The sequence below is a fragment of the Platalea leucorodia genome (assembly GCF_965183815.1).
Source record: "Platalea leucorodia genome assembly, chromosome: 2".
Taxonomy (NCBI): Eukaryota; Metazoa; Chordata; class Aves; order Pelecaniformes; family Threskiornithidae; genus Platalea; species Platalea leucorodia.
The window spans coordinates 124302490-124328181 of NC_138824.1; the positions used below are offsets into that span (position 1 = coordinate 124302490).

General features: G+C 44.9%; 3 protein-coding genes across 12 annotated transcripts in view; 1 reads left to right on the plus strand and 2 right to left on the minus strand.

The window, feature by feature from the left end:
* Positions 1 to 18: 18 nt before the first annotated feature.
* BLZF1 (basic leucine zipper nuclear factor 1) lies at positions 19 to 12652 on the plus strand. 10 transcript variants are annotated; one of them, XR_014227469.1, is made up of 10 exons: positions 97 to 276; positions 1910 to 1966; positions 3013 to 3452; positions 4135 to 4334; positions 5745 to 5873; positions 6453 to 6672; positions 7629 to 8711; positions 9132 to 9187; positions 9394 to 9558; positions 12602 to 12652. XR_014227469.1 is itself a non-coding variant. In XM_082304652.1 (7 exons), the coding sequence occupies exons 2-7, from the start codon at positions 1948 to 1950 to the stop codon at positions 7809 to 7811; spliced, it is 1191 nt and encodes a 396-aa protein (XP_082160778.1). In that variant the 5' UTR covers positions 19 to 83; positions 1910 to 1947; the 3' UTR covers positions 7812 to 9039. The 10 variants fall into 10 exon arrangements, 5 of the variants coding, with proteins under 5 accessions (XP_082160778.1, XP_082160779.1, XP_082160780.1 ...); XR_014227470.1 differs by lacking the exon at positions 12602 to 12652 and having other exon boundaries at positions 9394 to 10004; XR_014227472.1 differs by lacking the exon at positions 12602 to 12652 and having other exon boundaries at positions 7629 to 7908; positions 9394 to 10004.
* CCDC181 (coiled-coil domain containing 181) lies at positions 10265 to 20922 on the minus strand (the record flags this gene model as incomplete). Its single annotated transcript, XM_082304649.1, has 6 exons — positions 20907 to 20922; positions 15897 to 16057; positions 14385 to 15362; positions 11849 to 11995; positions 11046 to 11200; positions 10265 to 10427 (listed from the first exon to the last, which is right to left on the minus strand). The coding sequence occupies exons 2-6, from the start codon at positions 16032 to 16034 to the stop codon at positions 10265 to 10267; spliced, it is 1581 nt and encodes a 526-aa protein (XP_082160775.1). The 5' UTR covers positions 16035 to 16057; positions 20907 to 20922.
* Positions 20923 to 22161: 1239 nt separating this feature from the next.
* The window catches only part of LOC309586911 (thiamine transporter 1-like), a gene marked incomplete at its 5' end in the record, with an annotated part of 56526 nt that continues 52995 nt past the window's right edge, over positions 22162 to 25692 (minus strand). Inside the window, 2 exons of the mRNA XM_082304580.1 lie at positions 22162 to 24697; positions 24929 to 25070. Coding sequence (XP_082160706.1) covers positions 24572 to 24697; positions 24929 to 25070 — 268 coding nt within the window. The 3' untranslated portion in view covers positions 22162 to 24571. The remainder of the gene's footprint in view (positions 24698 to 24928; positions 25071 to 25692) is intronic.

Below are 25692 nucleotides of genomic sequence, written 5' to 3' on the forward strand. Positions count from 1 at the left end.
CGGAGCGCTCCGCCCGCCGCAGGAAGCGGAAGTTGGTGGAGGTGGCCGTTGCGGCGGTTACAGGGTCTGTCGCGATAGTGCTGGTGCGCGCTCCGGTAGTGGCCCCGGGGTCCCGCCGCCCCTCCCGCGGGGTGGCCCGGTCTGGCGGGGTTGGGGCGGCCGCGGGTCGCGGCCGGCGCGGTGGCAGCAGGGCCGGAACCCCTGAGGCGGGCGGGGGAGGCCTCGGTGCGCGTTGGCCGGTACTGCCGCGGGGTGAGGAACCTCTTCTCCAGAGCGGTGGGTAACGTCCAGCTTTCGCTTACCGGCAGGCTGCGGCGCTGAGGTGGGAGGGCGCAGCTCCTCGCCCCGGGTAGCCGAGGCGCGGCGGGGGCTGGGCGGCCGGGGCTGGGGCGGGGGGGCTTTTCCGAGGCCTTCGTGGATCGTGACTCAGCCGTGTTAGTGCAGGATTTCCTTGCCTTGTTTGTCATGTGTGGGGTTCTGCAGGGCACGACGTTAGCCGAGGGGTGCAGTGGTTAACGATTCAACCAGTGGAGGAGTTTTGCCTATAGGGATACATCCTAAAAGGGGGGGTGCAGAGGCTTACATTGAGGCTTTAAAAGTAACAGGACGGTAAGAACTGTATTATAACATAAACAGTGAAGGAGGAGGATCCCCAGCAGGTGGGCTCAGATGAAGGGGATAAGACCAAATTCTCATAATCAGTTTTTTTATTGAGCATTCTTGCCTCTATCTGAGCAGCTTTGTTTTCCTCCTCCTTGTTCTCCTCAAATGAGTAGAGATCCTCAATCCAAAATGAATGAACAGTAATGGCGATTAGCACATCATGGTCTTAAATGAGGAAAAACCTACCCCCAGCTGTAGAAGCAACAGATAGCAAGATGTTCCTGCATCTGTAGCTTGAGAAAACACGAGGAGGGAAAGTAATTTCTTTTGTCTTCTAGTCCTTGCAAAAGATAAATCTACCTCTCACAAAACAAATCGTGAACCTAGAAAGCTGGCAGTAGTGTGTTCAGTGCTGCCATTATCTTTTCAGGGCAGAGAGCTGTAGCAGTGGAAGTCAAAAAAGTTGTAGTTAAGCCTTCTGAGTTAGTGGTATAATGAAAGGAAGCAAGGCTTTTGGGAGATCTCCTTTGAATAACAGGGAGAAGTAAAACAAACAAAAAAACCAACAGGATATAGCAATCTCAAACCGCTGTAGTTAGTGGCAGACCCTAGAAAAGGGAGGCCTGGGGCGTTGGGAGTGGATGATCCTGTGGGTAAAGGAGGCAGTGGTCAACAGAGCTCGTGAATAAGGGAGAAAATGGGCAGGATGGCAGTTTGGGCCAAACGGGGGGTGAAGTTTTACTGTTGGCTTAAACCGAGCATGTGCAGCCACTCAGGGCACTGATTCCTGCTTTTGGCTGGGAATTGGCTCTGTTAAAAAAAGTTGTAAAAAAATTGCCATCGGTTCCTCCTCACCTCTTGGTCTGCATTAAGCACAGTGTGGGATTTCCCTTTCTTGTGGGTCTGTGATGATCTGAGGTTATCTGTGCGTGGTCATGCAGTTGTACTCTGGGAGTGTTCCAGAGTTTTAAAGAGTAAGATGAAGGCCCACTGAAAACAGGAGGGAGGCCGGGAAGAGAAATTTGAGGAATGGGAACTGGATGAGGAGCAAGAAATAAGAGTTGAAGTCCAGATCTCAGTGAAAAAAGAAACAAGTGGCAGAAGTTTTATAGGCCTTTTCCTTTGAATTCTTTGGGTCCTGGTGTGCTTTTTATCATTTTGGGTTTTTTCCTTTGGTGTGGGTTTTTTTTTCACCGTGCTGCTGAACTGGAGTTTAGAGGTTGTACTGGAAAATAGGGTAATCCAAGATTAACTGTCACTGTTACCTTGCTAAAGATTCCCCCCCTCCGCCTCGTTTCATCCGCAGACTTACGTGGTTAGGAAGAGCTGACTGCTAAAGAGAAAATGACATCTCTAGAAAAAGGTAGGTGGTTCACATGACTGGATTAAAAGTACTTTAACTTGAATTCTAAAGACGGGAATTATGCCAGGCTCCATTCATTTAAACTTACTCCTTTCATGTAGCTACTGGGAAGTAGTTATGTGACTTCATTACTGCGGTGAAAACCAGAGCTGCCTGGATGGAGCAGTTAATTGAATGTAGTTTGGTAATCCAGCTTTGTACTGAAAAACAAGTTTGTCACTGGTACTGTCATCTGTCTGTACACTTGTCTGTCAGTCCTCCTCTAGTATTTAGAACCTGTTGGTAGTGATTCAGCCAGCTTGAAAGCAGGGCAATATAATGGTGCTACTACAGCATTTTTGAAATTTGTTATTTGGATAGAGAACGCAGGCTCACATTAACTGCCCGCAGTATGAGGAAAAAAGCAGTGTGTGTAGCTATGTTCTAAGAAACTTTCTTGCCTTTGCCCATTGTGAGGAAACTACTACAATGACACTTCATTCAGCTGAAAACTTAGTGAACCTAAATAAAATGAGTTTCAGTAAACATCATCATGCATATTGAGGAATTCAGAGCAGAATGCAGCATTGCTGGGAATACTGGGGTCTGTTGATTAGAAATGAAGCAGAACTGGCTTGTTGGCTTTTCTTAAACCTTCACTTGGACAACTAAAACACATGGTAGGTACTACTTAAAAGTCTGCTAAACTTCTTAAGGTGTTAGTAGCTATTAGCAAATAGCTGCTTTTCATTTAATTCTTGCTTTTAAAATGAGACTGCTTTTAAAATGAGATTAATACAATTAATCTCACTTTAAAATTAAAATTAAAATGAGATTAATACAATTCAAATCAATGTCTGTCTTGTACTACTAGTATTAATGAGCAACACACTTGAGGAGTTTTCTAACTTGTGCTTTATAATTGCTGCTGCAAAGGACTATTTTACACATGCAGTGTGCAATGAAAATTTGTAACTGTGAAGTACAGAAATTAAGTGAAGAGCTACAATGGGACTATAACAAAATGAAAGGTGGTAAACTTTCCCTCTGCTATTTCTAAATTTTAGTTGATGATGCCTCATCGCCCGTCCGAGGACCCGGAGATGGCATGGAAACAGAGCAGACAGCCGAATCGGTGGAAGTAATCACTGGAGCCAACACTACGAACCATCACACCCACCACAGCCCACATAAAAAGACAGTCTCTTCCCTGAGTCCCGGAGTTCTGCAGCTGGGGAAAGTACCTGCTGAGAAATCAGTGGAGGTCGAAGCTATTCGTATATTAGTCCCCAAAGCAGCTATCACCCATGTTGTTCCAACTAAAAATGCTAAGGTAGCTAAATCAGTGGGACATAAAGGAGACACGTTCCATCAGTCAGATGGAGTTGCAGATCCCAAGAAAGAACAGATAGAGCTGAAAAATGCAATCGAAAAGCTAAAGAATTCAGAAAAGCGGTTGTTACAGGATAAAGAAGGTCTCTCTAATCAGCTGCGTATACAGACAGAGGTAAGAAATGAAACGTATTTTCTCTCACGCAGCTGAGCTGCTTTGGTTTATACAAGCAGTTTGTGAATGTGACCGAAGAGAACTGCTATGACACTCCAGCCTTGAAACAGATAGTTTCCCTTTTCAACTTACCAGCTAAGATACAGAGTAGAAGTACATCTGAGCAATCCAGTGCTGCTTCTCTGACAACAGATGAAAGTATCAAAGGCTTGAAGCTGGGCGAAACACATTGGAGGGCTGCAGGGAAATGGGTCTTTCGTGAGGAAAAATTTTGCCCCTCAACTCAACTGCTAAGTGAAAAATGTTATGCCACAGAAGGGGTGACTAAAATATTCTACGTGATATAATCTGTGGATGTCTTGTCTAATCCTTTGTTATCTTACTGATTCAGGACTCAGATGCTACGGAAACATTCTTTGTTTCTTGTAGCCGGCTTTCACTCTTCCTCTTTGGCCTCTGCTAGCATTTAAACAAGAACGTGTTAAACGTGCATTAGTCTCAAATGTTTATGCTCACTGGAGTGGACTGTGAGGCTTAATATACTCTGCATTGGATTTGTCCCATTCTGGAAAGAGAAAGGCAATTTACTGTTAAGTATTTGCAATAACTTGCACCGCATTCTGGAAGCAGGAGGTGTTTCATTCTATGGTGGTAATTACAAGACAGTCTGGTCTAATCCTAGGTGAATCGGGAGCTGAAGAAATTACTTGTCGCTTCTGTTGGGGACGATCTGGAGTATCACTTTGAACGGATGGCTCGTGAGAAAAACCAGCTAATCCTAGAAAATGAAGTCCTGGGCCGGAATATGTCCCAGTTGTCTGAACAGTTAGAGCGCATGTCTATACAGTGTGATGTGTGGCGAAGCAAATTCCTAGCAAGCAGGTATTCCCTCTTACAGAAGTGTTATAACGGCATTCTCCTTCAGTCTTTTATTACGTACGCCCATTGCAATGCCTGGGAATGTGCCTAAATATGCCGAGGACAGCCACAACAGCTATACTAACACCTACTATGAGGTTTGAGTATACAGAAAAGGTACAAAGTAAGCTCCTTGTAAATCTGAATAGTTCGGCTTTTCAGAGGTAATACAGTGGATCCTAAACCTCTTCAAATCTTAACTACAGTTCTTGTCAACATAGCGAGAGAAGTTCTTATTTCTGATAGACTGTGTGCAGTTTAGGGTTTAAAAATGCCTTTTTGTCAAGCTGTCTTGACTCATCTTAAAGGTAATTAGCTTGATTTTCACCCCCACCCCCCAAGTAGGATACAGTCATCAATGTGTGAAGAAGTTGCTTTGGTTGAACTCTGCTTACAGTGATTCGGGGATCTCCTGGGAAGGGCAGCTCAGTGTGGAAGAGAGAGTATTACGTATTACAAAAAGGCCTTACTGCTTGAAGGAAATGGTAATAGAATAGAGCATCCTCCCTTTCATTTGCTGGTCTTAAGAAGTTTCAGCATATTGAGTGAATGTAATACTTGTCCTAGTCCTAGCTAGGCAAGTGTTACTATCCTAATTTAACTTGTTTCTTTAGCATTAATAGGAGTTCTGAGATCAGGGATGCAAGTCCCTTCTAGGAGCGACAGTGTGGTTGGTGATGTGCTCAGAGTAACACCCTTCGATACTGCAACATTCCGGTTCGTTGGAGATCTCGGATTTCTAACTGGTTGCTGTTTAACTGTCATTCTGGTTTTTGCATTTGCAGTATGGCAGTCATCTGAAATACCTGCTTGAGGGGTCCGTGCCGAGTCACGTGGCGTAGCAAAACATGACAACAGGCGTCTCACAGCTGTAGCTCTTACATGCTCCTATCTGGCACATAGACCATCTAGTTATTGCCCCTGGGAAAGGCAAAGAGGTGAATGAACGCAGTCTGTAGCCATAGCTGTCATCTGTAGAGATGAGTACAAAAAGACAGGATTACAGCATACTTGTGGGAACCGTATTAGTAAAACAAAACGTATTTAGCTTTATCTGTCAGGATGCTTGTCCACCATGTTCACGTACTCAAGGTGTTTTAAAATGTCTGTTACCAGATTTGTATTAAGTGACACAAGATTGTTTAAACTCATCAAGTCAAAACATAATCTTGCACTTGTGTTGGCTGTAGTTGAACAGAAATTGCTCTCAATACATGTCCTTTGTAATAAGGTTGATACAGGCCCTGCATGGGGGAGGGGGGCGAGAACGGCAGCTTAATACTTAGTTTGAGCTGACAAATTACGGTCTGTAGTAGAACAAAGGTGACTTCCAAGCTGCTCGCTTACACAACTGATTGGAGATTTCTTTTGCAGGGTTATGGCTGATGAGCTAACCAATACCAGAGCAATTCTTCAGCGTCAAACCAGGGATGCACAAAGTGCAATCCAGGACTTGCTGAATGAACGTGATCAGTTCCGTCAGGAGATGATTGATACACAGAAGTATGATTTTTCTAATCCAGACTACCTCTGTGCAAACTTTTCATTTCTGTCTGTTTATGCTAGGCCAGAGAAGAATCAAATAACTTTCCCCTATTCCAGTGATATTCAACAGAAATCAACTATGCTGATGGATAGTACGGTTACTTTTCAGTCTCAGAGCTGAAAAAGCCAAAGTAGCATTAATTCTTTCTTCATCATTCCCTTGAGGTGTTAGGGGTCATAAACTGTGGAACTGACATCCCTCATATCCTCAGACTTCCTTTATTTAGTCACTTACTGTCTTGACTTTGAGGCTGCTCTGTCTCCTTCCAAAACACAGATTCTTCTACCTGCGTTGGCTTTTTAATGCTTATCCTGCCAGATAAGTTTTATCAGTATTACAATACTGTGTTGGGGAGGCCTTGCCTTGGAGAATACCCTTGTTGCCTCCTTGGTTTTGAACACGTAAACTTCCTTTTTTGGTTAACATTTGGCTTGTGCAGTAAGTCTTTGGAAGAGACAATTCCTCTGAAGTATGCTGTGCGCTGACAGTAAAGAGTACAAAACCCACTATTAGTGCTTTTTTCCCTTTCTGCGCAGGCTGCTGGAGGAGCTGATGGTTTCTCTTCAGTGGGGGAGGCAACAGACGTACTATCCTAGCGCCCAACCTTACACTACAACAGAGCTAGCAGCTGTGAATTGTAAGCTAGCCAAAGCTGTAAGCTCGCATCTTCTTGGAAATGTTGGCACTACCAGTCCAAAAAAGACTTCAACAGCTGTGGAGTTTTGCAATACCCCTGCTGAGAAAATGGCTGAAATGGTAAGAACTCTTCGTACATCTCAGTCTGTCAGCACAGAGTCTTCTTTCCGGAAAGAAATGCTTTGCTTTGTGTTAACTACTTAATATCTTGCCTTTTTAAAAAATTATATGCAGGGGAAACTGCTGAATAGAGCTGTCTGTTTCCCTCATTAAAAAAAAAAAAAAGGACAGAAAACCCAAACAAAAAAACTCCCCACGCAAAACAAAACAAAAAACCCACACACAAAACAAAACAAAAAAAAACAAACAAAAAACCCAAACAAAAACAAAACTGGAAGAATAAGCAGAACAACATAAATAATATAATGATACATACTGTTTCCTTCTCTGTCCCTAGCACCACAAATAACTGGGTCAAAATTTGTTTAGAGCTAGTGTGTCAGGAGGAAGCCAACTGAAAATACTTAGTTGAGCTTAAAAATTGAGTGGGAGAAGAAACCTAGTTCAGGTAGGAATAAGTCACACCACTTCAGCAGTAGTTTCTGTTGCCCTAAAAATCAGTTCTGTTGAAAGTGGGTGGAAACCCAGAGAGAAGGAAGCTATATGATTTATCTTTCAAGATAAGGTTCCAGTGCGGAAGCTTGATGTTCAAATAGCAAACTAGACTAACAGTTGAGTCTGGAAGCAGTTGAGTAATAGTCGAGCAGCAGGACGCTCACGGTGCCTAGTGATCTGTGATGTTCTTGCCTGGTTTTGTTCAACTCTGCTAAAAAGATTAGCTTTTTTTTTTTTATTCTTAATAAAATCATACCTTGGATTTCTGATGGAGATTACTAATTTATAAACAGTACTTAGTGTCTTTATATTGAGGGACTGGGTAGATGGGTATTTAGTTTTCAACTTGGAAAAAAATTGAAAAATTGCTTTTAGGCAGAAATCCTCCCTAGCTGTTAGAGAAGGATCAAACCCATTAAACTTAACAGATACATTTTCAGCCTCAATTTTTCCATCCTTAGGTGCTACGTGTACTGGATCCAGCAGCACGTACAGAAACAACAGAAGTTTCTTTTTCTGAGACTTCGCCGTCATCCTTCCTTTCCACAAAGAAGAGTATTGGAAGGTTTCACCCATACACAAGATACGAAGACGTGACTTTCAATTGTTGCAATCACTGTCAAGGAGAGCTGCTAGCCCTTTAATAACACAGCCAGTGCAACTGCCCATGCACTCTTTCGGAAGAATTACATGAGTTGATGTTCAGCAGGCTTCCCTTTTTCCTATTTCTTTCCATAATGGGTGGGTTTAATGTTGGAAACTATGCAGTTTCCTCTTCTCAACCCCTTGACATTAGGGACTGCCAGGATTTCCTTAGCCTCTGGGATACTTCTGCTACTTTTCAGTCTGGAAAGCTACTTGTTTTCTTCTATAAAGGCAAGACCAAAAATGTTACGCTGTTCCAATTTGTAGAGGATAGAGATGCCCTTGACTATTTAAGGTTTACAGTCTTATTAGCAAATATCAATGAATTTCTCTTTAGAGGGAGACAAAAGTGTAACTATACCAAAGTAAACGAAGTGCTGATAGGTTATGTTAAAAAAAAAAAAAAAAAAAGCCATGGAAAGTGGTTAGCTCCATGCTGGTTTTTTTTTTTAATCTTAGCCAAGGTGCTGAACTGTCCCCAAGCCTACGTTCAGCCTTTTAAATTTAGTAATAAAAAGGAATATGTGCAATGATTCTTCGTAGCTATAAGCTCTGAAAGTAAGAGCATATGCAGTGTTGCAGCCCTCCTGGCAAGAAGGGGAAAGAGCTTGAATGAACTCTAGCTGTAATATATAAATAGTAACTGGTTTTAAATGGATTCTGGAAAGCTGTGTGCGGTGAGATTATTCTTGGGTTTCCATAAAGGTAAAATAATGGCTTTTCCATCTATTTCAGCTTCTAGAGTGAAGCTGTTGCCTAGCTGATCCTCAGCAAAGACAGACTGATATACCTCCTTTAGTACGCAGTGTTGAAACCTGACCTAGCATTAGAACTCAGTCCTTGCCCAAGGTCTTCCTGGGTGTTAGGGGAAGCTGAAGATAAGCACTAAGTTTGCACAGGTACTGGTAAAAAAAATTATATATTTTTTTACTTGTATGGTTTTATAATCTTGATGTAGGTTCAAAGAGAACTTTTAGCAGATAACCTGCTAAATCCAAAGAAGCCTATTTAAGTTGCAAATGTAAAGAGGAAAGGTAGGAGGATGCAAATATGCATTTTAATTTTTTTGTTTCACTCCCAAATTTATCATATGCAGCTGCCCAGTTTGGGGAAAGGGTTTCTGAAATGGTTGCTTTTACCCAGTTTTCCTTTTGAATCTGATACCATGATCAGAATATGTTAAGCTCTAAGTTCTTGCTGTTGCTGGCCATGCTTTGGTTTGCATGAGAAAGCTACAATAAACTTTCTTTGCTTGCTTGCTTTCAGGTTGCAGTTTTGGATTTAATATAGCTGTATTTCTGACCTTGTTTTCTCTGCAGCGTAAAAGGAACTCTATGACATGGAACTGTAAAACCCTTCACTCTACTGGTCTGAGGTAATGAACCAAGCAGCACTTCTTTTGTAGCTTAATTTTCATTTCACATCCATGCCCTTTATCTATGCTGGTAAAAGCTGCAAGCCAGCACCGTGTGGTCCAACACCAGGACTCTCTCAATATGCCTGTAACTATCTCCAAAACGGTAAGAGAAAAATACTAACGGCAAAATTCCTTTGCATCTACTACACTTCCTTCTGTTACAGTGCTTCCAGAAAACACTCTGAATGTGGAAAAAACGTAAGAACAATGCCAGATCATGAGATCTGCTGGACACATAGCTGGACAGGATGCTCCTCATCTTCCACTAACTTAATGATTTCGTGAGTGACCTCAGCATGTCCTCTGACAAGAGTTCACAATTTAGCTAGGTACGGTGATGTAGTTTATTATCATTAATTCAGCAAACATGGACATGTATACAAGGAATCCAGCTTCCTTGATAGTGGTAAAGGTCATAATTCACACAACCTTTTAATTTCACGGAATAGAAAACTACTGAATATGACTCACAGAAATAAGTTTCAAAAACTGTTGCACATTCACATTAACGTTGGCATTCAACGACCACTCTCCCTGAACTAAAATAAAACAGTCCTCCCGTCTAGCCAGAATTAACAGTTGGTCAACAGATCAATAGAAACTGGTACCAGAAACAGCATTTTCCAACAACGTAACACCTTGTACAGTCCTCATCACAAGCAGCAGCAAAGAGCAATATTAATCCAGCGAAAATTCAACATTTTACATAATAGCCTGCAGCCAGGAATTCATGGTAGAGGTGAGTATAAAGTGCCTTTTAAAGACAGGAATGTGTATTTGCCACCCTCGCATATAGATCTCGCACTCATTTGGATTTGGTCAAACCAAGAAGATCCCTGAGTTATATGTAAAAGCAGGCTTTTCAACAAAATTACAAATAAATAGATAGTAAAATCATTGTCAGTGAAGGTAATTGTTCAACTTGCTTGAAAGCTTTAAAAACACCACAAACAAACAGTAGCTGTAAAGAGCAAAAGCTCAAGCTGTAAAAATTAAGAGGGCTGCCACCAAGAACCCTGTGGTTACATCAACCTTTCAACTGTAATGGTCTGTGAAGCGAAAGGATTTAGGCTCTGAATTAATGCAGTGGATGTTCTGCATCTGTTTTGCTCTTCTGGCTTCTAACCTAAGCTGCCTTGCTCTCTCTTTAGCAGCTAGTTCTTCTGCTCGTTTTTCTTCTCTCTTTCTTTTTAGCCACCTGCGGAGAGAGAAGGAGGACTAGAAGTACTGACAGTTGCAATTTTAAGTTTTACGTCATCCATTCAAAGGAGACTTGCCCCCATTTAACTAGAGTCGTATTGTCCTCTAGGATAAACTCGGGTGTCGTGGCTGAGCCAGTCTAAAAGCCCGCCACTCCTGAGCAGGGGAAGCACTGCTTTTCCATCCCAGTTCTCCTGCTTCTGCACTCACCTTTACCTCCCCCTTCTGTTGAGCTGATTCAACTCGGGCTCGAATTGAATCCATTTTATTGGATTAACTTCCTGCTTGTGTAATGAACTGAATCAACCCCAGCCTGCTCCAGAACAGGCAAAAAGGGGTAGGGGAGAAGGATGTCCCTTTTTCAGCAGAAGCAATTTACTATTTCAGCTCAGGTTCTGACAAGTGATGTCACAACACTGAACAAACAACATCCAGGAATTGATGCATTTCTACTAGGGTGTAACTTTATGAGGGCATATTCATGCAAAAAACCCCACCAAAACCCAAAAAGCAATACGGACTTCAGCAGTAAAGATGTACCATAAAGTAACTACAGTCTGAAGCTGGTGGACTACAAAACTTTCCAATATGATTCCCTAGGAATGGCCCTACTCACTCTTTAAAGGCTCTGTTGCATTCCTCTGTTCTTGGAAAAAAGGCAATTCCCTCAGCTTGGCGTCTCAAAATTTCTATCTGTTTTTCTTTCATGTGTTCTTGGTGCTTTTTTTTAAGCCATAACTTGAAGGCTTCTTCTGGATTCCTGCTCCTCTCCTATTTTAGAAAAAAAGACATACATACACAAGGCTTATCATTACATGACCTTTATATTAATCACGTTATAATAATTTTTTTAACTCTGCTGGCATCTCCTATCCACGAAACATACTTTATATAAGCAAATTAGAGCATATGCTAATCTGGCATGGAATATATACATGAGCAAGTATTCAAAGCGGTATGCTTTAAAAAATAGTGAATTTAGCTTTTCAAGCCCATCGCTGCAAGGCAGAGGAACTTCAGAGCATCTGAATCTGCAGGTTTTGGTCAAGTCACATGCATTAACTGCTTGCCAACAAGTTCTGATGGTAAGGAATACACTTCAAAGGGTTTTCTGGCTGCTTGTTCACTGCAGGGTTCAATCAAGTCATTCCCCTGATAAAAAAGGAGCATGACTGTGTCTCCTGTGATTTTATAGCCGTTAAGTTCATATATGCAGCTTCTATGATGCAAGCCACCCTGCCAAGCAGAACAATCCTAAACATGCAAGTCAATCTAGCTCTGCACAGAAAGCAACGTAACAAAAACATTTCCTATCACTGTAAATTTTTGTATGCGTAGCTAAGAACACAGGCCTAGAATTTGGTTTTCCTGTCTAACCAGAGCACTACGGAGCCCAGTCTTGCATTAGGGAGACCTTACTTTGCTGTTCATGTCTTCTAGCTCCTTTGCACGACGAATTCGCTTTTCTTCTTGCACTTGTTCCTTCTTCTTCTGTAACCAAGCTTTAAAAACCATCTCATTCTCTCTTCTCTTCTGTTCTTCTTGTTCCCTTTTCCTTTCTTCTTCCTTGAATGGAATGAAGTGTGAATAAACTTAGTTTTTAAGAGAATCATCTTTTAATCTGCAAAGGCCTTCACTGTCACAATAGACAACAAATAAGCCATTTGAGTTATACTGGGGAGACACAAAAATACTGATGAAACAGGGATAGTCAGTGACCGCATCACAGGTGACACTACTTGGAGGAAGGAATGAGTTTGAGCACTTCAGCGGTTCATGTTACATTCAGATACTTTCAGTCTAACCCCGTCTGTACCTCCACTTCCATGATACACCGCAACGCACAGACATTCAATAGCAACAGGCCAGGACTTCTAAAATTAAGCCTGCCCAATAGCTCTGCTTGATTGGCTTAAAATCAGTTTAAACAACTGATGCATTTTAAAAATGAATGAAACTCTCGGGCTTGATGGGCCACTAAAGCCTAACGGGTATTTAACTCCCTATGGACTGCAGGCACTACCTTATAAATGAGGATTTTTTTCTGGACATGACGTTGTAAAGAGTTTACTTAAGGAGTATTACTAGCTTAACACTTTTTTCAAGTTTACAAAAGGAGGTGATTTTTACAAAATTGAGAAAAGTCTTTTGTACTTGCTAATTGCATTTTAGCTAATGACAAGTATCTACAAGGAGGAGAAAAGTTTTCAAACGACGCTTCAGGAAGCTGATGAGGACATTTTACCAGGTTTTGATTCTTTGACACAAAAGCTACAATCCCCACTCATTTCAACACTCGGAGAAATCTGTTCTGCTTGCGAATAGATGATGTTCCTCGGACCTACACACAGCTTTCAGACTATCCTCCAAATTCACAATTTGTAATTTACTGAAATGAAAGAAACTGCACCAAAATGAAGCAGACGGATTCCAGTAATGTCAAGAAATGTTTCACGCCTGTCAGATCCATCACAGAATGGAAGAACTCCATTCAAGACTGAAGAAATAAGGTAGTACATTCTTACCTTTTCGTAAGTCAGCCAACAGAGGAAGGGATTTAGTACACACTGTTAGGAAAATAACCTTCCTTACCTCCACCACACTACCTTTTACTTTAAATACGCAGACTATGGTGTCAAGAGATCTACCCTTGTGTGTGCAAAGAAAACACATCAGTAACTCTTCACACTTCATACCCCTCGTTACTGAGCAACCTCAGCAAACTTCTCAAATAAAGCAGGCTAGACCTGTATCCATGGATGGAAAGCAACCTTTGAAGCTACTGAGCCAGCTTGCTTAGAACATCAAGGCACACAAAAATGGTAGATCCTTCATGCTCTTTTTATAGAGCAACATACATAGTAAGTTACATTTTGTAATTGCATCATCATAATGCAAAGCAAAGAAAAACATCAACGTGTTTTAAATCTTTAGTAAAGATTTCTGAAGTTCCTGTTACAGCTGTCAGAGGCTGACTCTCTATTAAATATTCTTTTTTCTGAATAAGGAGCTGAGAAAGAATTGAAAGGATTTTTTCCCCAGTAATATATAAAATACTGATTTTATTTTCTAAAGTAGAATTTTTTTTTTTCTTTTAAATTACTGCCCTTTATAGATACAAGAAGAATAACCTCAGTAGAGGAATACTTTCTTCTTTTTGTCCTCTGTGTGGCACCCAGGTAAAACAAAATAAGAAGGAAAAGTAGTATTGATTAACAGAGAAAGGGGGAAAAACCCTACTTTGCAACAAACTCATTGAGAGAACTCACTACAACCCTCACCCATGCAAAACTTTTTTACAGGAAAAAATTATCCAGTTACATTATTGGTCAATGTGAGTTCACCTGCATGCATCTTACGCCAGCAACAAGGCATGCCACTTTTGAAGTCAGCTGCATCTTCCATACATGTTAAACACACCCCACGTTGTTCATAGGTCTCACAGTCCTCCTGCATAAATCTTATTTTATGACTGAACACTCTCCCAGACAATAATTGCCTATTACGTACTTCCCGAGCACCCAACCGTGCACCTGCATCAGTGTGGTTAACGTTAGCTTCCTGCATTGCAGTGTAATCTGTGGAGATGCGATACCGCGTGTTACGTTCAGTAAACAGTGGGCCTGTAATGGAACCTAGGTAGAAAGAGAGTCAATAAGCAAAAGCAGTAAGGACCATGCAGCAGCAGCAGGCCTGCTTATGAAGGATATATTAAATAAATACTTCATTTCTCCTGTAAGCAAGGCATGATCCTATGCCGCTCTGTGCGTTTTTTTTCTTTTAAGGAATGGAGTTTTGAGAGATTCTCTACAAACTCCAGAGAATTATAATTATTGTTATTATTGCTGCCTCTTTTATCATGGAAAAATGGAGTAAATACCCGGAACACGTGGTCTCTGTGAAGCACAGGAACAGGACGGTCACTGTGATCTACTTGTTGCCTCTATATCTTTACCTCTTTCCTCAGTTTTTCTTTCCTTTGTTCTAACTGCTTCCGCAATTCTTTTTGCCTGGGAGAAAGACAGTAAGTGGAGCTTCTCACGGGCATGTTTGCAGACTGCGCTCTCTGTGGAGTCTTCCGTCTTCCCAGACCTCTTGCAGCATTGATAGCAGAATTTGGACGATGCTTAGGGTTAGATGGAGGCTTAGGGAAATACACACACTCTTCTCCACCAGGAGAAAAAGAAGCTGCTCCTGGTCTTACTGGAGGTACTTCCTTCATTCCCGAGGCAGTGCCAAAAGGACCGTAGTGTGAAGATTTTGGAGACGTACGCTGAGTTTCAATATCAGTAAAAGAAACACTTATAGGGGGCAAAAAGCCCTGGCTTTCAATATCACGTAAACTTAAGAGTTCAAACTTCCCATCTTTTTCCACCAGGATTTTGCCATCCTTCTTTTCGTCATCCTTGCCAGCACGTGGTGAAAGTGATGTGCTTTCCTGTCCCGTTTCATTAGAAATATGTAACTGCGATAGCCTATTTGAAACGTCATCTCCTCTTGCAAAGTCAGTTTTACAAACTTCAGCGTCTTCTAGAGGAGGAACTTCAAGATCCACCAACTTATCCTTAAATTTTAATTTCCGTTCTCTGTTCTGATCCACAGGAGCCTGATTCTCCAGCAGTTTGTTGGCTTCTTCAATCTTTTCCAAGATGTAACGCTTTATTTCTTCATCCTCTTCCTCATCCAGTTCCTGCTGGTTTTCCAGCTTGGATTCCTGGATAGAGCTTTCACTATCAGTATCAGATACACGGTCCCTCTGTTTAACATCAGACTGGGATGCCAAACTCTCTTCGTTGGAGGGTCTCACTTTCGCATCGACATCTGCCTCTGAAAGCTGATCCGGATTCTCTTCCATTTCCTCATTGTCTTCCTCAAACTTGTCCACAACTTTAACAATTTGTGCTTCAATATCCTCTTCATTTTTTGCAGGATTCTACAAAAATTAAAATAAACTAGTCTATTCTCCCAACAAAGAACAGTATCAGAGAAAGAGAAAAGAAATAGCGAGAGAGAAGAACAGCACTAACTACCCTAATTCTAAAGCAGGCTGTCAAATAGCGCATGCCATAACGAATAGCTTTTTTTTGGCACTAACAACTCTCTTGCAGTTTCTCCATGTTCACATCTGCACAAAGTTTAACTAACCATGGCTTGCACCGTAAAGCATCAGTGACAGCATAAAACCAGAACGACATGTGTTACACAAACACTTGAAGGAACCCAGAGGTACTTTTGAAACAAACATATTATTTTCAATGAATGTGGAATTTTCTGGTTTAAGGCAGTTATAACCAAACAACCAGTTCACTGGATTATTTTTCACTATAATTCGAAATAACCTTCCTTGCCAAAATTCAGTGAATATACCTGCACATTTCAAACCATATTGAATTTTGTGCTTGTGATTCCAAATATTACTCAATTTTGTCTTCTAAATAAGACAACTAGCATTTAATTTAACAAATACCTCTCTTTCACCAAGGTTTTCTTTTTCTTCTTCATTAGTTAGCCATTCAAGGTCTTTTTCAAAGTCATCCTCGTATTCTCCACTTTCTGTTAAATCGCCCATATCTGCTGGATCTCCTTGATCTTCCTTTCCACTCATTTTGGTGATGTGTTAGAGCAATACTATAAAAAGGAGAGGAAAAAAATTGTTTTAAAACTCTAGTGACACACACATATAGAATACTGATATCTCTTATGTCACCCACATCAAGCTTGCGAGCAGTATCAATACGACCACGTTAGATAGTGCCACAGCACCTCAGAACTAAGGGGCGCTAATGGCTCATAAACATGAACGGTTTGGGCATTTCCAGCTCCAACTACTAGGGGCAGATCTGAGCCGAAGCAAACCAAGGTGACTTAACGTCTTGAAGTGAGTCTCTGACAGAGCCAAGACTAGAACTCATGATCTCTGAAGTGTTAGTCCCATCCTTTAACAAAGAGATCGCTGGTTTATGTCCATTAGAAGTACTACCAGCTTTCATTGCTCCCAGGTGTGTTTTACATGGTTGTTTTATATCTGCCTGGCCTGCTTGCCTTTAAAGAAATCTTAACTTGTTTAAAGCGACATGGCAAAGATGTGGGATGCACGAGTCCTAGAAGATCCATGCCATGGCTTACAGTAGATGAAATTATCAAAAAGCTTCCCATAAGGACATATTAAAATGAGAAGACATTCATTGGACTCTTGACAGGAACCTTCTGCTAGAGTGGCTGAACATTCACAAGCAGCTAGCTGTCAAACCGTATCACCTCCGCTAGCAGTAGGGGTAAAGAAAGTCATGCAGACACCAGCTGAGACTGCGGGGAGAAGGCTTCAGTTCTGGTTTGAATTTCCGAGGACGACAACAATGGGAAATACTCAGTAGCCAGTTAATCAGGCTGGATACAGTACAGTTTGTAAAAACCCTTCCGTCCAGAAGACGCTGCTTAAATTCCTTCAAGCTTTTGCTTTAAATTCTGATGACCATCTCAGAGTTCTCAGTTATTTACTCACACGAATACCAGCTCCACTTCTTAAAACTCTGCGTTTCATGCTTGACAAGAGCGCTGCCCTTTTAGACCTCGAAATTTAGTCAAGATTTATTTAAGAGGAAAGAATGGTAATAAAGCTGGGCACTTTTGTTGCAAACTTGTTTGTATACAAACTTTATAAAAGCTCTTCTTTTTGTTTGATCTGTATTTTGTTCAAGAAAATCAGGCATTTTTTTTTCTCCTAATTCACTTCTTTTTAGCCATCGCTTGCCACGAGAATCACTCTAGATTTCTCTAAGTTTAAATTTTCAAACTTGTTCAGACTATTGCCTTGGCTTCCCACGCCATCTCCATTTTCATCGTGTTTTTCCTGCACCTCTTCTCATCCGACACATAACCCTTTTTGCTTGGAAATGCCCCTTCCCTCACAAATATCCTTGGTTTGGGTGGTGGCACGTACCGGGCTTCTCAATGGAGGTTACTTTGCTCTAGTACAGATTCAGCGCAAAAGAACTATTTAGCTTCATCATAAATGGACGCAACAGTGACAAAGCTGAGCTGTGCCTTTAACAAAACACGTTCACGTCAGCCCGTGACACTCAACACAAATACTGAAAACTGCTCAGTTTATTTAGGATATGCATAATAAAGGGAAACAGCATAAAAATCAGCCTCTTCTGTCGTAACATAAAGTAATTGTGGCTGAAGAGATCATTTCAGTTTAATGACCTTGCTTCAGAAAATCCTGTATCAGCTCCTGTTCCATTTAGGGTTTGATGAAGTAGAGGTTAAAGTGCTTCGGCTTTAATAGGGACCGAAAATATTCAGAAAATCTCAAGTCTTCATTTTCGCCCGCCTCTGCTCTAATTGGGGGGTGCGTGTGTGTGTGTGCGCCGTGACTGGATTGCTCTGCGGAGCTTAACAACGCCTCTGTGGGTTCACAGTCGGGCACAGGGACGACGGAAAGAGGGATACCGTGACGGACGCCTGTGGTTTCGCCCCTTTGTACCGAAACGGACCCATCTGGAGATCCAGAAACGCGAACCCCACGCGTGCCGGCGGGGAACGTCCGCAGACCGGCGACGGGCGCTCCCCGCCCGGGAGCGGCCCCCCGAGCGTCCCTCACCGCGGTGACACCAACACCCGCCCTGGGGCGCGGCAGCCCCTCAGCACGGAGCGCGGCCCGGCCGCGGGGGGCCGCCGGCGGCCTCCCGCCGAGGGGCCTGCCCCGCGCCCCGCCGGCAGGTGCGGTCGCCGTTCGCCTCACCGGCGCTACCCGCCCCCCGCGGGTGCCGGCCCCGCCTGCCTCGGACACCCCGCTCACCGCCGGGTCCCGCCGCTGCCACCCCCGCCTCGGCCCGGGGGACGAAGTACCGGTACCGCCGCCCGCCGAGGCCAGGCCCGCCCCGCCGGTGCGCCCGGCGGCGTTGCCATAGCAACAGCGCCCCCCCCGGGCGGGGGGCCCAGCACCGGCCACCGCCGACGGTGGCCCCCGAGGGCCAAACCCCGCCCCGCCCGCACCCTCTCCGCGCCGCCGGCGCCGAGGCGGCACCGCCCCGTTGCCATGGAGACGGGCCTCCCGCACCGTGTCCGTCCCCCCCCGGCCTTGTCCCCCATTTTCAGGCCTGAGGGGCCCTCAGGCCTCGCCGCTTTCCTTTCCCCGTGCGGTACAAAACCTGACGTAAGGCTCCGAAACTGCAGCGAAGCCCAACAGCGGGGGGGACCCCCCAGCCGTGAGCGCCCAGGAGAGGGGCCGCAGCGGGGCAGGTGGCTTTCCCCGCCCCGCTGAAGGCCTTTGACTGCTGTTGAATGATGCGCTTGTTTGGGAGCAGCCTGAGCGCCGGCAGATTTTGTACTGTGTTATTCATGCTCGGGTTGGTGATGAGCAATTGGATCAGACCGAAAGGTTGCGGCGTCAAAATTTGAGCTTTCGTTAATAAAGATGGCGCCGCATCGCCAAAGAGGCGCTCCTCTGCAGCAATCACGCATCGCGCCCAGAACTCCGACATGTGAAAAGAGGGGGGAAAACGCCACCAAAAACCGCTCTAAATAAATCCCCTTCTGGAAAAAGCCACCAAACGGCAAGGGGAAGCACCCCGCGCAGCCCTCCGTGCCGGAGCCAAGCTGCTCCCCCGGCCACGCGGGGCTGGAGGAGCGGAGCCGGGGGTTTGGGATTCCATCGCTGGTCTTTATGCCATGAAATACAAGGGAGGCCATTAACTTACCTCCGGTGACGCTGGAAAGGCGGAGGGAGCGGCCACCGGGGTGACCAAGGCTGGTGGAGGGTCATACGGTGCTTCCCAGCACCACGTTTTGGGGGAGGACCCTCCCCAGCCCTCCCGCCGGCAGGGGGGCCCGGGCCACAGCAGCATGGCCGCACCGGGGTGGGTGGAGGGAGTCGTCCTCGCTGGCAGCACCGACATGGCGCCCGTCACACCGTCCCCCACGCAGCCGTGGCCCCCCCGTTTTGAAGAGACTGGCCCAGCAAAGCGAAGGGTGACAGTCTACCAATGCACCAGAAGGCCACACACCTCAGAGGGCAGCGCGTCCCCTGCAAAGGGTTAATGTCAATGAAAGGAAATATGGGCAGAAAACAGCCGCGACTAAATTTAGCCAGGGTGTTGATAAGTCTCAGAGTAATGCGGGTGGAGTTACCCTTTCACTCAAAGTAACGCAGGGCAGAAAGCTAAACCCCGTCGAGGTGGGGTTCAGGAGGTCTCTGAAGACAGCTGTCATCACAGGAGGAGGCTGGACTCCACAACCTCGGGGTTTCTGCTCATCCCACACCATACAGCCAGAAAGAGAAATGGGGTTTGACATACGGTTTTGGCAGGTTGGAAGGGCTCCCTGATATTTACCTGAGATAACACTCGGGTGCCTGCTTGGCAATGGTTCTCGCTGTACCTGGAAAAAATTCCACCACTGACCTCAGCCAGTGACCCTGCAGTTATGCTGTGCTTGAAGACAACATGCCGAACTTCTGATTTTCCACATTTCACAGACAGGTGGCTTTGACAAGTTCATAGCAGACTCAAACAAAGAGCACTGGGCACAGTATCAAAGCTTTGTGCTCTGCTTTTATCATAAGACTATCCTTCATCTTACAAGTCACAAGAGATGCTTTATTTGACTAATTACAAATCCATGTGATTGTAAGACAAGGATTAGACCCCATTGCTGGAAGATGGAGCTGTGATGCTTAATGATAATGTAATGATATCTTAAGGTCAATCTAAATTCATGCATGCATTCATTAACTCCTATGTCATTACATTTAGGTTTTCACATGTTCCTATCCGTGAGGGAGCTACAGAACACGGTCATGAAAAAACGCAACGGACACACTAGCCAAGCAGCGCAGGGCTCCAAGGACAGGCCCCGACATGTTGGTTGCTCTTTTCTATGTCACTAATGCATCAGACACTGTGCTTAGGGAACACTGATTTACGCAGAGCGAGTATGTTTGACAGAGAAAGGCTACGTAACACCTCCAGGGCAACGTTAAACAAGCACCTTAACACCTTTTGTACGCTGTGTAGGAAATAATTGACACTGTCAAGAGTTGCTGGGAACAGGGTCCAGAGCTCCCAGTTTCCTTCCCTTTCCATAACCAAAGTCCCTCTTTCCTTCCCAGTACATCGCTACGATCACACTAATGGAGAAGAAAACATAATCACTTCCACGCAGAGCCCTTCCCTTTCCCCGAGAGCAGCTGGCTGTTTGGCACACGCACGCAGCCACAGCGTGGTTGCGAGTAACCCCGCCATGCCTTGGTGGGCTGCCGCAGCCAGTGCTAGCCCAGGGGGCCAGCAGCGGGTGCTGCTCCTGAAACAGCAGCCTCTGGCAGCTCTTACTAGTCCTCCCCTTTTGGACAGAACAAGCCCAGCACCTGGCCTCTCCCCCTAACAGCAATCCTAAAGCCCAGGAACTGCAGCACATTTTACCAGCATCACAGCAAGCCCGGTGCGGGATACACAGATTTGGTTTTAACACTCACCTCCAGCAGCCCCCGGCATCAACTGGAACAAAGAAACAGCCACAGCATCCCAGGGAGACACCCCAGCCGTGTGTACCATTTATCTCATCTCCAGCAAACCGCACTCTGCGCTGTTTCGCAAACGCAGGAATTCAGCTCCTTGACAGAAGCTGGGCGTCCCTTTCCAGCGCTCTCAGCTGTACAGTGTGGCAGGATGCGATGGGAGGAGCAAGGATTGCCACGGTTCACGTGGACCCGCTTCGCTCGCAGGCAAGAGCAGCCTCAGGATTCTTGTCACAGCACCTTTCACCAGCACCAGAGACGTGAAACGCTTGAATCCACCTTAAAGGGTGATGCTATACCTGTATGAGCTACTAGTTAACCTTCCCGCCCTATGCAAGCAGAGATTTTTAAACCCCCACGCTGCCAAGCAGCTCATCCCTGCACAGCTGACTCCTGCATTCATCCAGAGAAGGCAGACGAATGAAATTCAGAGCAAGCCTGAAATGCTGACAGCCCTGTCACTCCTGCCTCAGCCATAAAGCTCTCAAAGCAACACTTGTAAAAATGGCAGTTTTTCCTAGACCTCCCTTCCCCCCCGGACCACCCATTTTCTCTCATTTTTGGTGTTGTGCAGAGGGCTTGTTGGGCTACTACCCACACCGAACTACATCAGACGGGCAGCAGATATTCAGAGAGCACCTTCCCCTCCAGCCCAGCCTGTACTATCAGGTACGAGCCATCTCTTCTAGAAGCAAAAGACAGGGAGAGCGTTCCAAGGCAGTCAAGCGTGAGCGTGCCAGGATGGGGAGTTTACAGCATTTCTTCCTTAAGGCCTCAATTTTGTAATTAGGTTGATGCAAATAGAAAGGTCCTCCTGCATGGCAAACCTGCACCTTCTTTCCCTTACGGTCACCTTCAGCGAGACTGATGCTTCCTGACCAGGGTTACCCTGCACCAGCGAGTAATCTTCTCCCTCGCTGAACCAGTCTGCATCGGAACTATAGTGGTATTTCTGAACTGCTCAGCAATTAAGGTTCCTCAGTGCAAGACCCAAGACACTTGCACAGAGTTCTGCACACCTACACAAAACAATCAACGACTATCAGCTTTAAGACTTGGTTCTTTTTGCGTGATTTGTCCTGTATTCCGCCCCCCCGCCCTTCGGAACAAAGATGCTCAGAACAACCTGCATTAGTCGACCGCAGCAGCAGTGCTGTGGATCAGCAAGGTATCAAAATACAAACCAAACACTGGCCACACAGGATATCTCGGAGTATTTTTATTTAACAAAAATAGCTATTCAGTTAGAAACCACCAATGTCAATATGTTTACAGAATTTCATCGGCGTCAGTAACTCCGCATACAGCTCCAGTCAGGCTCTACAGTCACCTCATCACCACAGCAACAGCACAGCGTAGGAACCTGAACATCCAGGTGTGGCTTCCATACATTCACAGGCCTGACGACATACGCAGCGTAGCACGCCTCTCTATTGCGGTTGCCACATTTTCATTACTTTGGTAGAAAAATCATTGTTATTGCTGTAATTCATTAGTTAATTTCTGACTTCCTTTTAAATAAGTGGGTTGTTCCCCATCAAAGATTTGTTCTCTGTATGAAAACCGTGATTAAAATTGAGCTGCTGCTTTCGGTCCCTTGACACAAGTGCTGTACACCCACTCCTCGTGCCTTGCTGCTACTGCCATCAGACCAAGGAACCCAAAGGACAGGAGATGCAGGACGTGCACTTACTGTCCCCTTCCCAGGACAGCTCGTCAGCTAGCATTTCATGGCTTCAGAATTTATTTTTTTAAAAACAAAAAACAGTAAAGAAAGGAATATATACATAGGTGGCTTCAAGTTTCTATTTCAGGATAAGGCAGTTAAGTTGACACGTGTAAATGCCAGTACAGCTGAGCCCCTATGTTTAGGGGGATGTTTTAGGAGGCAGGCTGCAAACACAGGGAAGCTTTGGGGAGCGGGTTCCCCTGAGCAGCCAGCCTGGAAGGGGTCCCCAGACCCCAGGCAGCACATTCCAAACACATTAAACCATTCACCCTGCGTGGTAAAGGCTGAGGTTCACAGAAGTGATGAGAAAGGCTGTTACCTGTCCCACACGGGAGAGAAGCCTTCCCAACCCCGATGCTGTGAAGTCTCCGTGGCACTAAAAGCAAGCAATGAACTAAAGCTGCTTCTTCAGGCTCTGCCTGGAAGAAGCCTTAACCAGCACGCAGAGAGAAGGCATGGAGGGAAGCACGCTGCATTGCATCTTCGCCCTCACCAGTTCTCCTGCACACTTAAACTCACCACAACCCGCACAGCGACAGGGACAGTCCCTAGGTCATTTCCACAGTATCCTCCAGATACCTGTTGCTGTACTGGTCGTGGTGCCTGAGTATCCAAGTGCCCAAGCCCAGGACAACTCTGTGCAACTCCTTCCCAGTGCTGAAGCAATTTGGAAAAAATAAGTTATTTTTAAAAACCAGGTAAGAGGCAAATCCCAAATTGCTTAGACTGGACAAAATAAAAATAAAAGAACTGCCCACTCCAAACGTTCATTGTCCTGCTCAGGTGGAAAGAAGAGGTAGAACTAGTGGACAGAGACCCATCAGAAGCATAAAAGCATTTTAAAATAAGGGAAAAGACTGACAGACCAGAAATCAGCATTTTTCAAAGCCTCAGGCAGTCATCCTGCTAACTACCATAACTGAAGGTGTCTATTTAGTCACCAACCTCATGATTCTCCAAGGTCACAAAGAATAGCTTACAGTCCTGCAAGTCACCTTCCTCCTCAGCGCTGTACTAACACCCACCATCCCACTGAAACAGCCCAGCCCTCAGGGTTGTGAGGCCGCGACTCCTGGGATCACAGGAATCTGCAGTCCTAAGGGGCAAAGGCGAGGATGTCCGAAGATCCCTCAGATGAGCATTTTGTCTAGTTAAACTCTCTCTCAGCTTCCCCCCTAGCTTTACAGTCCCTTGGGCACAGGCCTTCATGGCACAAGCAGCGCTGCTGATAGCCAATTCACCAGCGCCACATGTTGCCTCAGGACGCAGTTAAGTTTTCGGGAAAGCACCATAATCAGCTACAGTAAAACTCTGGCAGGAGGGGTGACAGACAGGAACAGCAGAAAGAGTACAAGCAATTCAAGGCAGCGTGTGCCTATGCAGAAACATAAGTGTACTAGTCCTCAAAACGGAGCATCCAGCACCACGGGGCAGGCACAGGAGAGACACGCTGCAGAGCACAAGCCTAAGGCCACCTCCTATCCCAGGCCTGGGGCTCTCCACAGAGAGGCCTGTTAGTCACTTCTGCCCTGCAGCAGCACCTCAAGGACAGAGAGTAGCAGTTGAGTAGACAATCATGAAGCTGCCTTTTCCATGGCAGCCTCCAGAGGCACAGCCGTAGACTAAAACCTCCCAAGGCTTTCATTCTTTAAGAAAACCGTTCTTTGCTGCACATCCTATAGGTGCAACAGAAGAACAAAAGGCATTTTAGAAAGAAGATATTTGTTCTTACTTACGTAAGAGCTAATACATTTACCTTCTAAAATGTGCTACTAATATAGTATAAATATGGATCAAATACCATTAAGGTGACTGCCTTGGGAAGAAAAGGCAGATATTAAAAAACCAGACCTATATCTTCATACGTAGCCACTGGGAGTCTTCACTTGGTGCACTACTGGCTTTCAGGAGGTCTTCTTTGCATCTGCTCTTGTCTTCTGTAAGCTCTCATAATACTGTATATGCCACTGACCAAGAACACCAGCGAGATGGCCGCAAAGTAAGAGGCATAAATCATGAACTGCAGAGAAGGGGAAAGAGAGAGGGGGAAAAAAAAACGTGGTTAAACCAAGCAGTTACCAAATTTGTACGAAGGCTAATAAATGAGCTCTCTTCTTCTTCTAAAATATCAGGAATCGGTGATTATTTCTCTGTCAGCAAACCTTTGGCTCAGAAACAGGTGGCTGAGAAGCTTTACAGCCTGGTTTACCTTCCTCCCTCCCATCAGTAAAGCTAAGAGAGTTTATCATACCTGGGTGAAGATGTCCAACCCAAGCCCGCTGGCATCCACAACAATCAAAGTGAGCAGAGTCTGAAGTACTAAGGCAATAAAAGTATTGACCCCAAACACCAGGGCGTACCGCTCCACGCTGAGATTTGTAGCGATCTGGAACCTGGAAAGAAAGGGGTGTCCAGAAACATAAGGATAGGGAAAAAGCAGGGAGATGCAAGAATAGGAGGAACATCTCTGCAGAAGAGAAGACTATGCAACCTGAAGAGCTACACAGACTGGTCCATTACCTTCCAGGACTAAATTATCTCACACTGACAGTGTAATTCTCTAAATAGGATCATGACAGATTAGCACAGAGGCTAGAAGAGACCCACAGAGACATCTAAAAGGCTAAAAAAACCTTTGGGAGCTCTGTGGGTTTCAGTCTTACTGAAGCAGCGCTCCTGTCTGATGCAGCCAAAGGGCCTTGTCATGCAGAGAACATACAGCACACCGACGCCAGAGAGCTGTTGGCAATCTCAAAGCATCAGCCCACTGCAGTGTGGTCCATAACCTCCCGCATCCTTCCGACCAGAACTACTCCTTTTGCAGTTACCAGCTTCAGCATCTCCCCTCATATTGTGCTTGAGCTGTGTTATAGGGGTTAGGTATGTGTGGTTTGACAACAGTTGTGTTTTCCTCCCCAAAGTGACAAATAACGTCGAAGAAGTTTTCCTCCTTACAGGTTAGGGAAAGTTCACACTTCAACACAGGCAAAGCATTGTCCTCTCCTCATCTGTTAA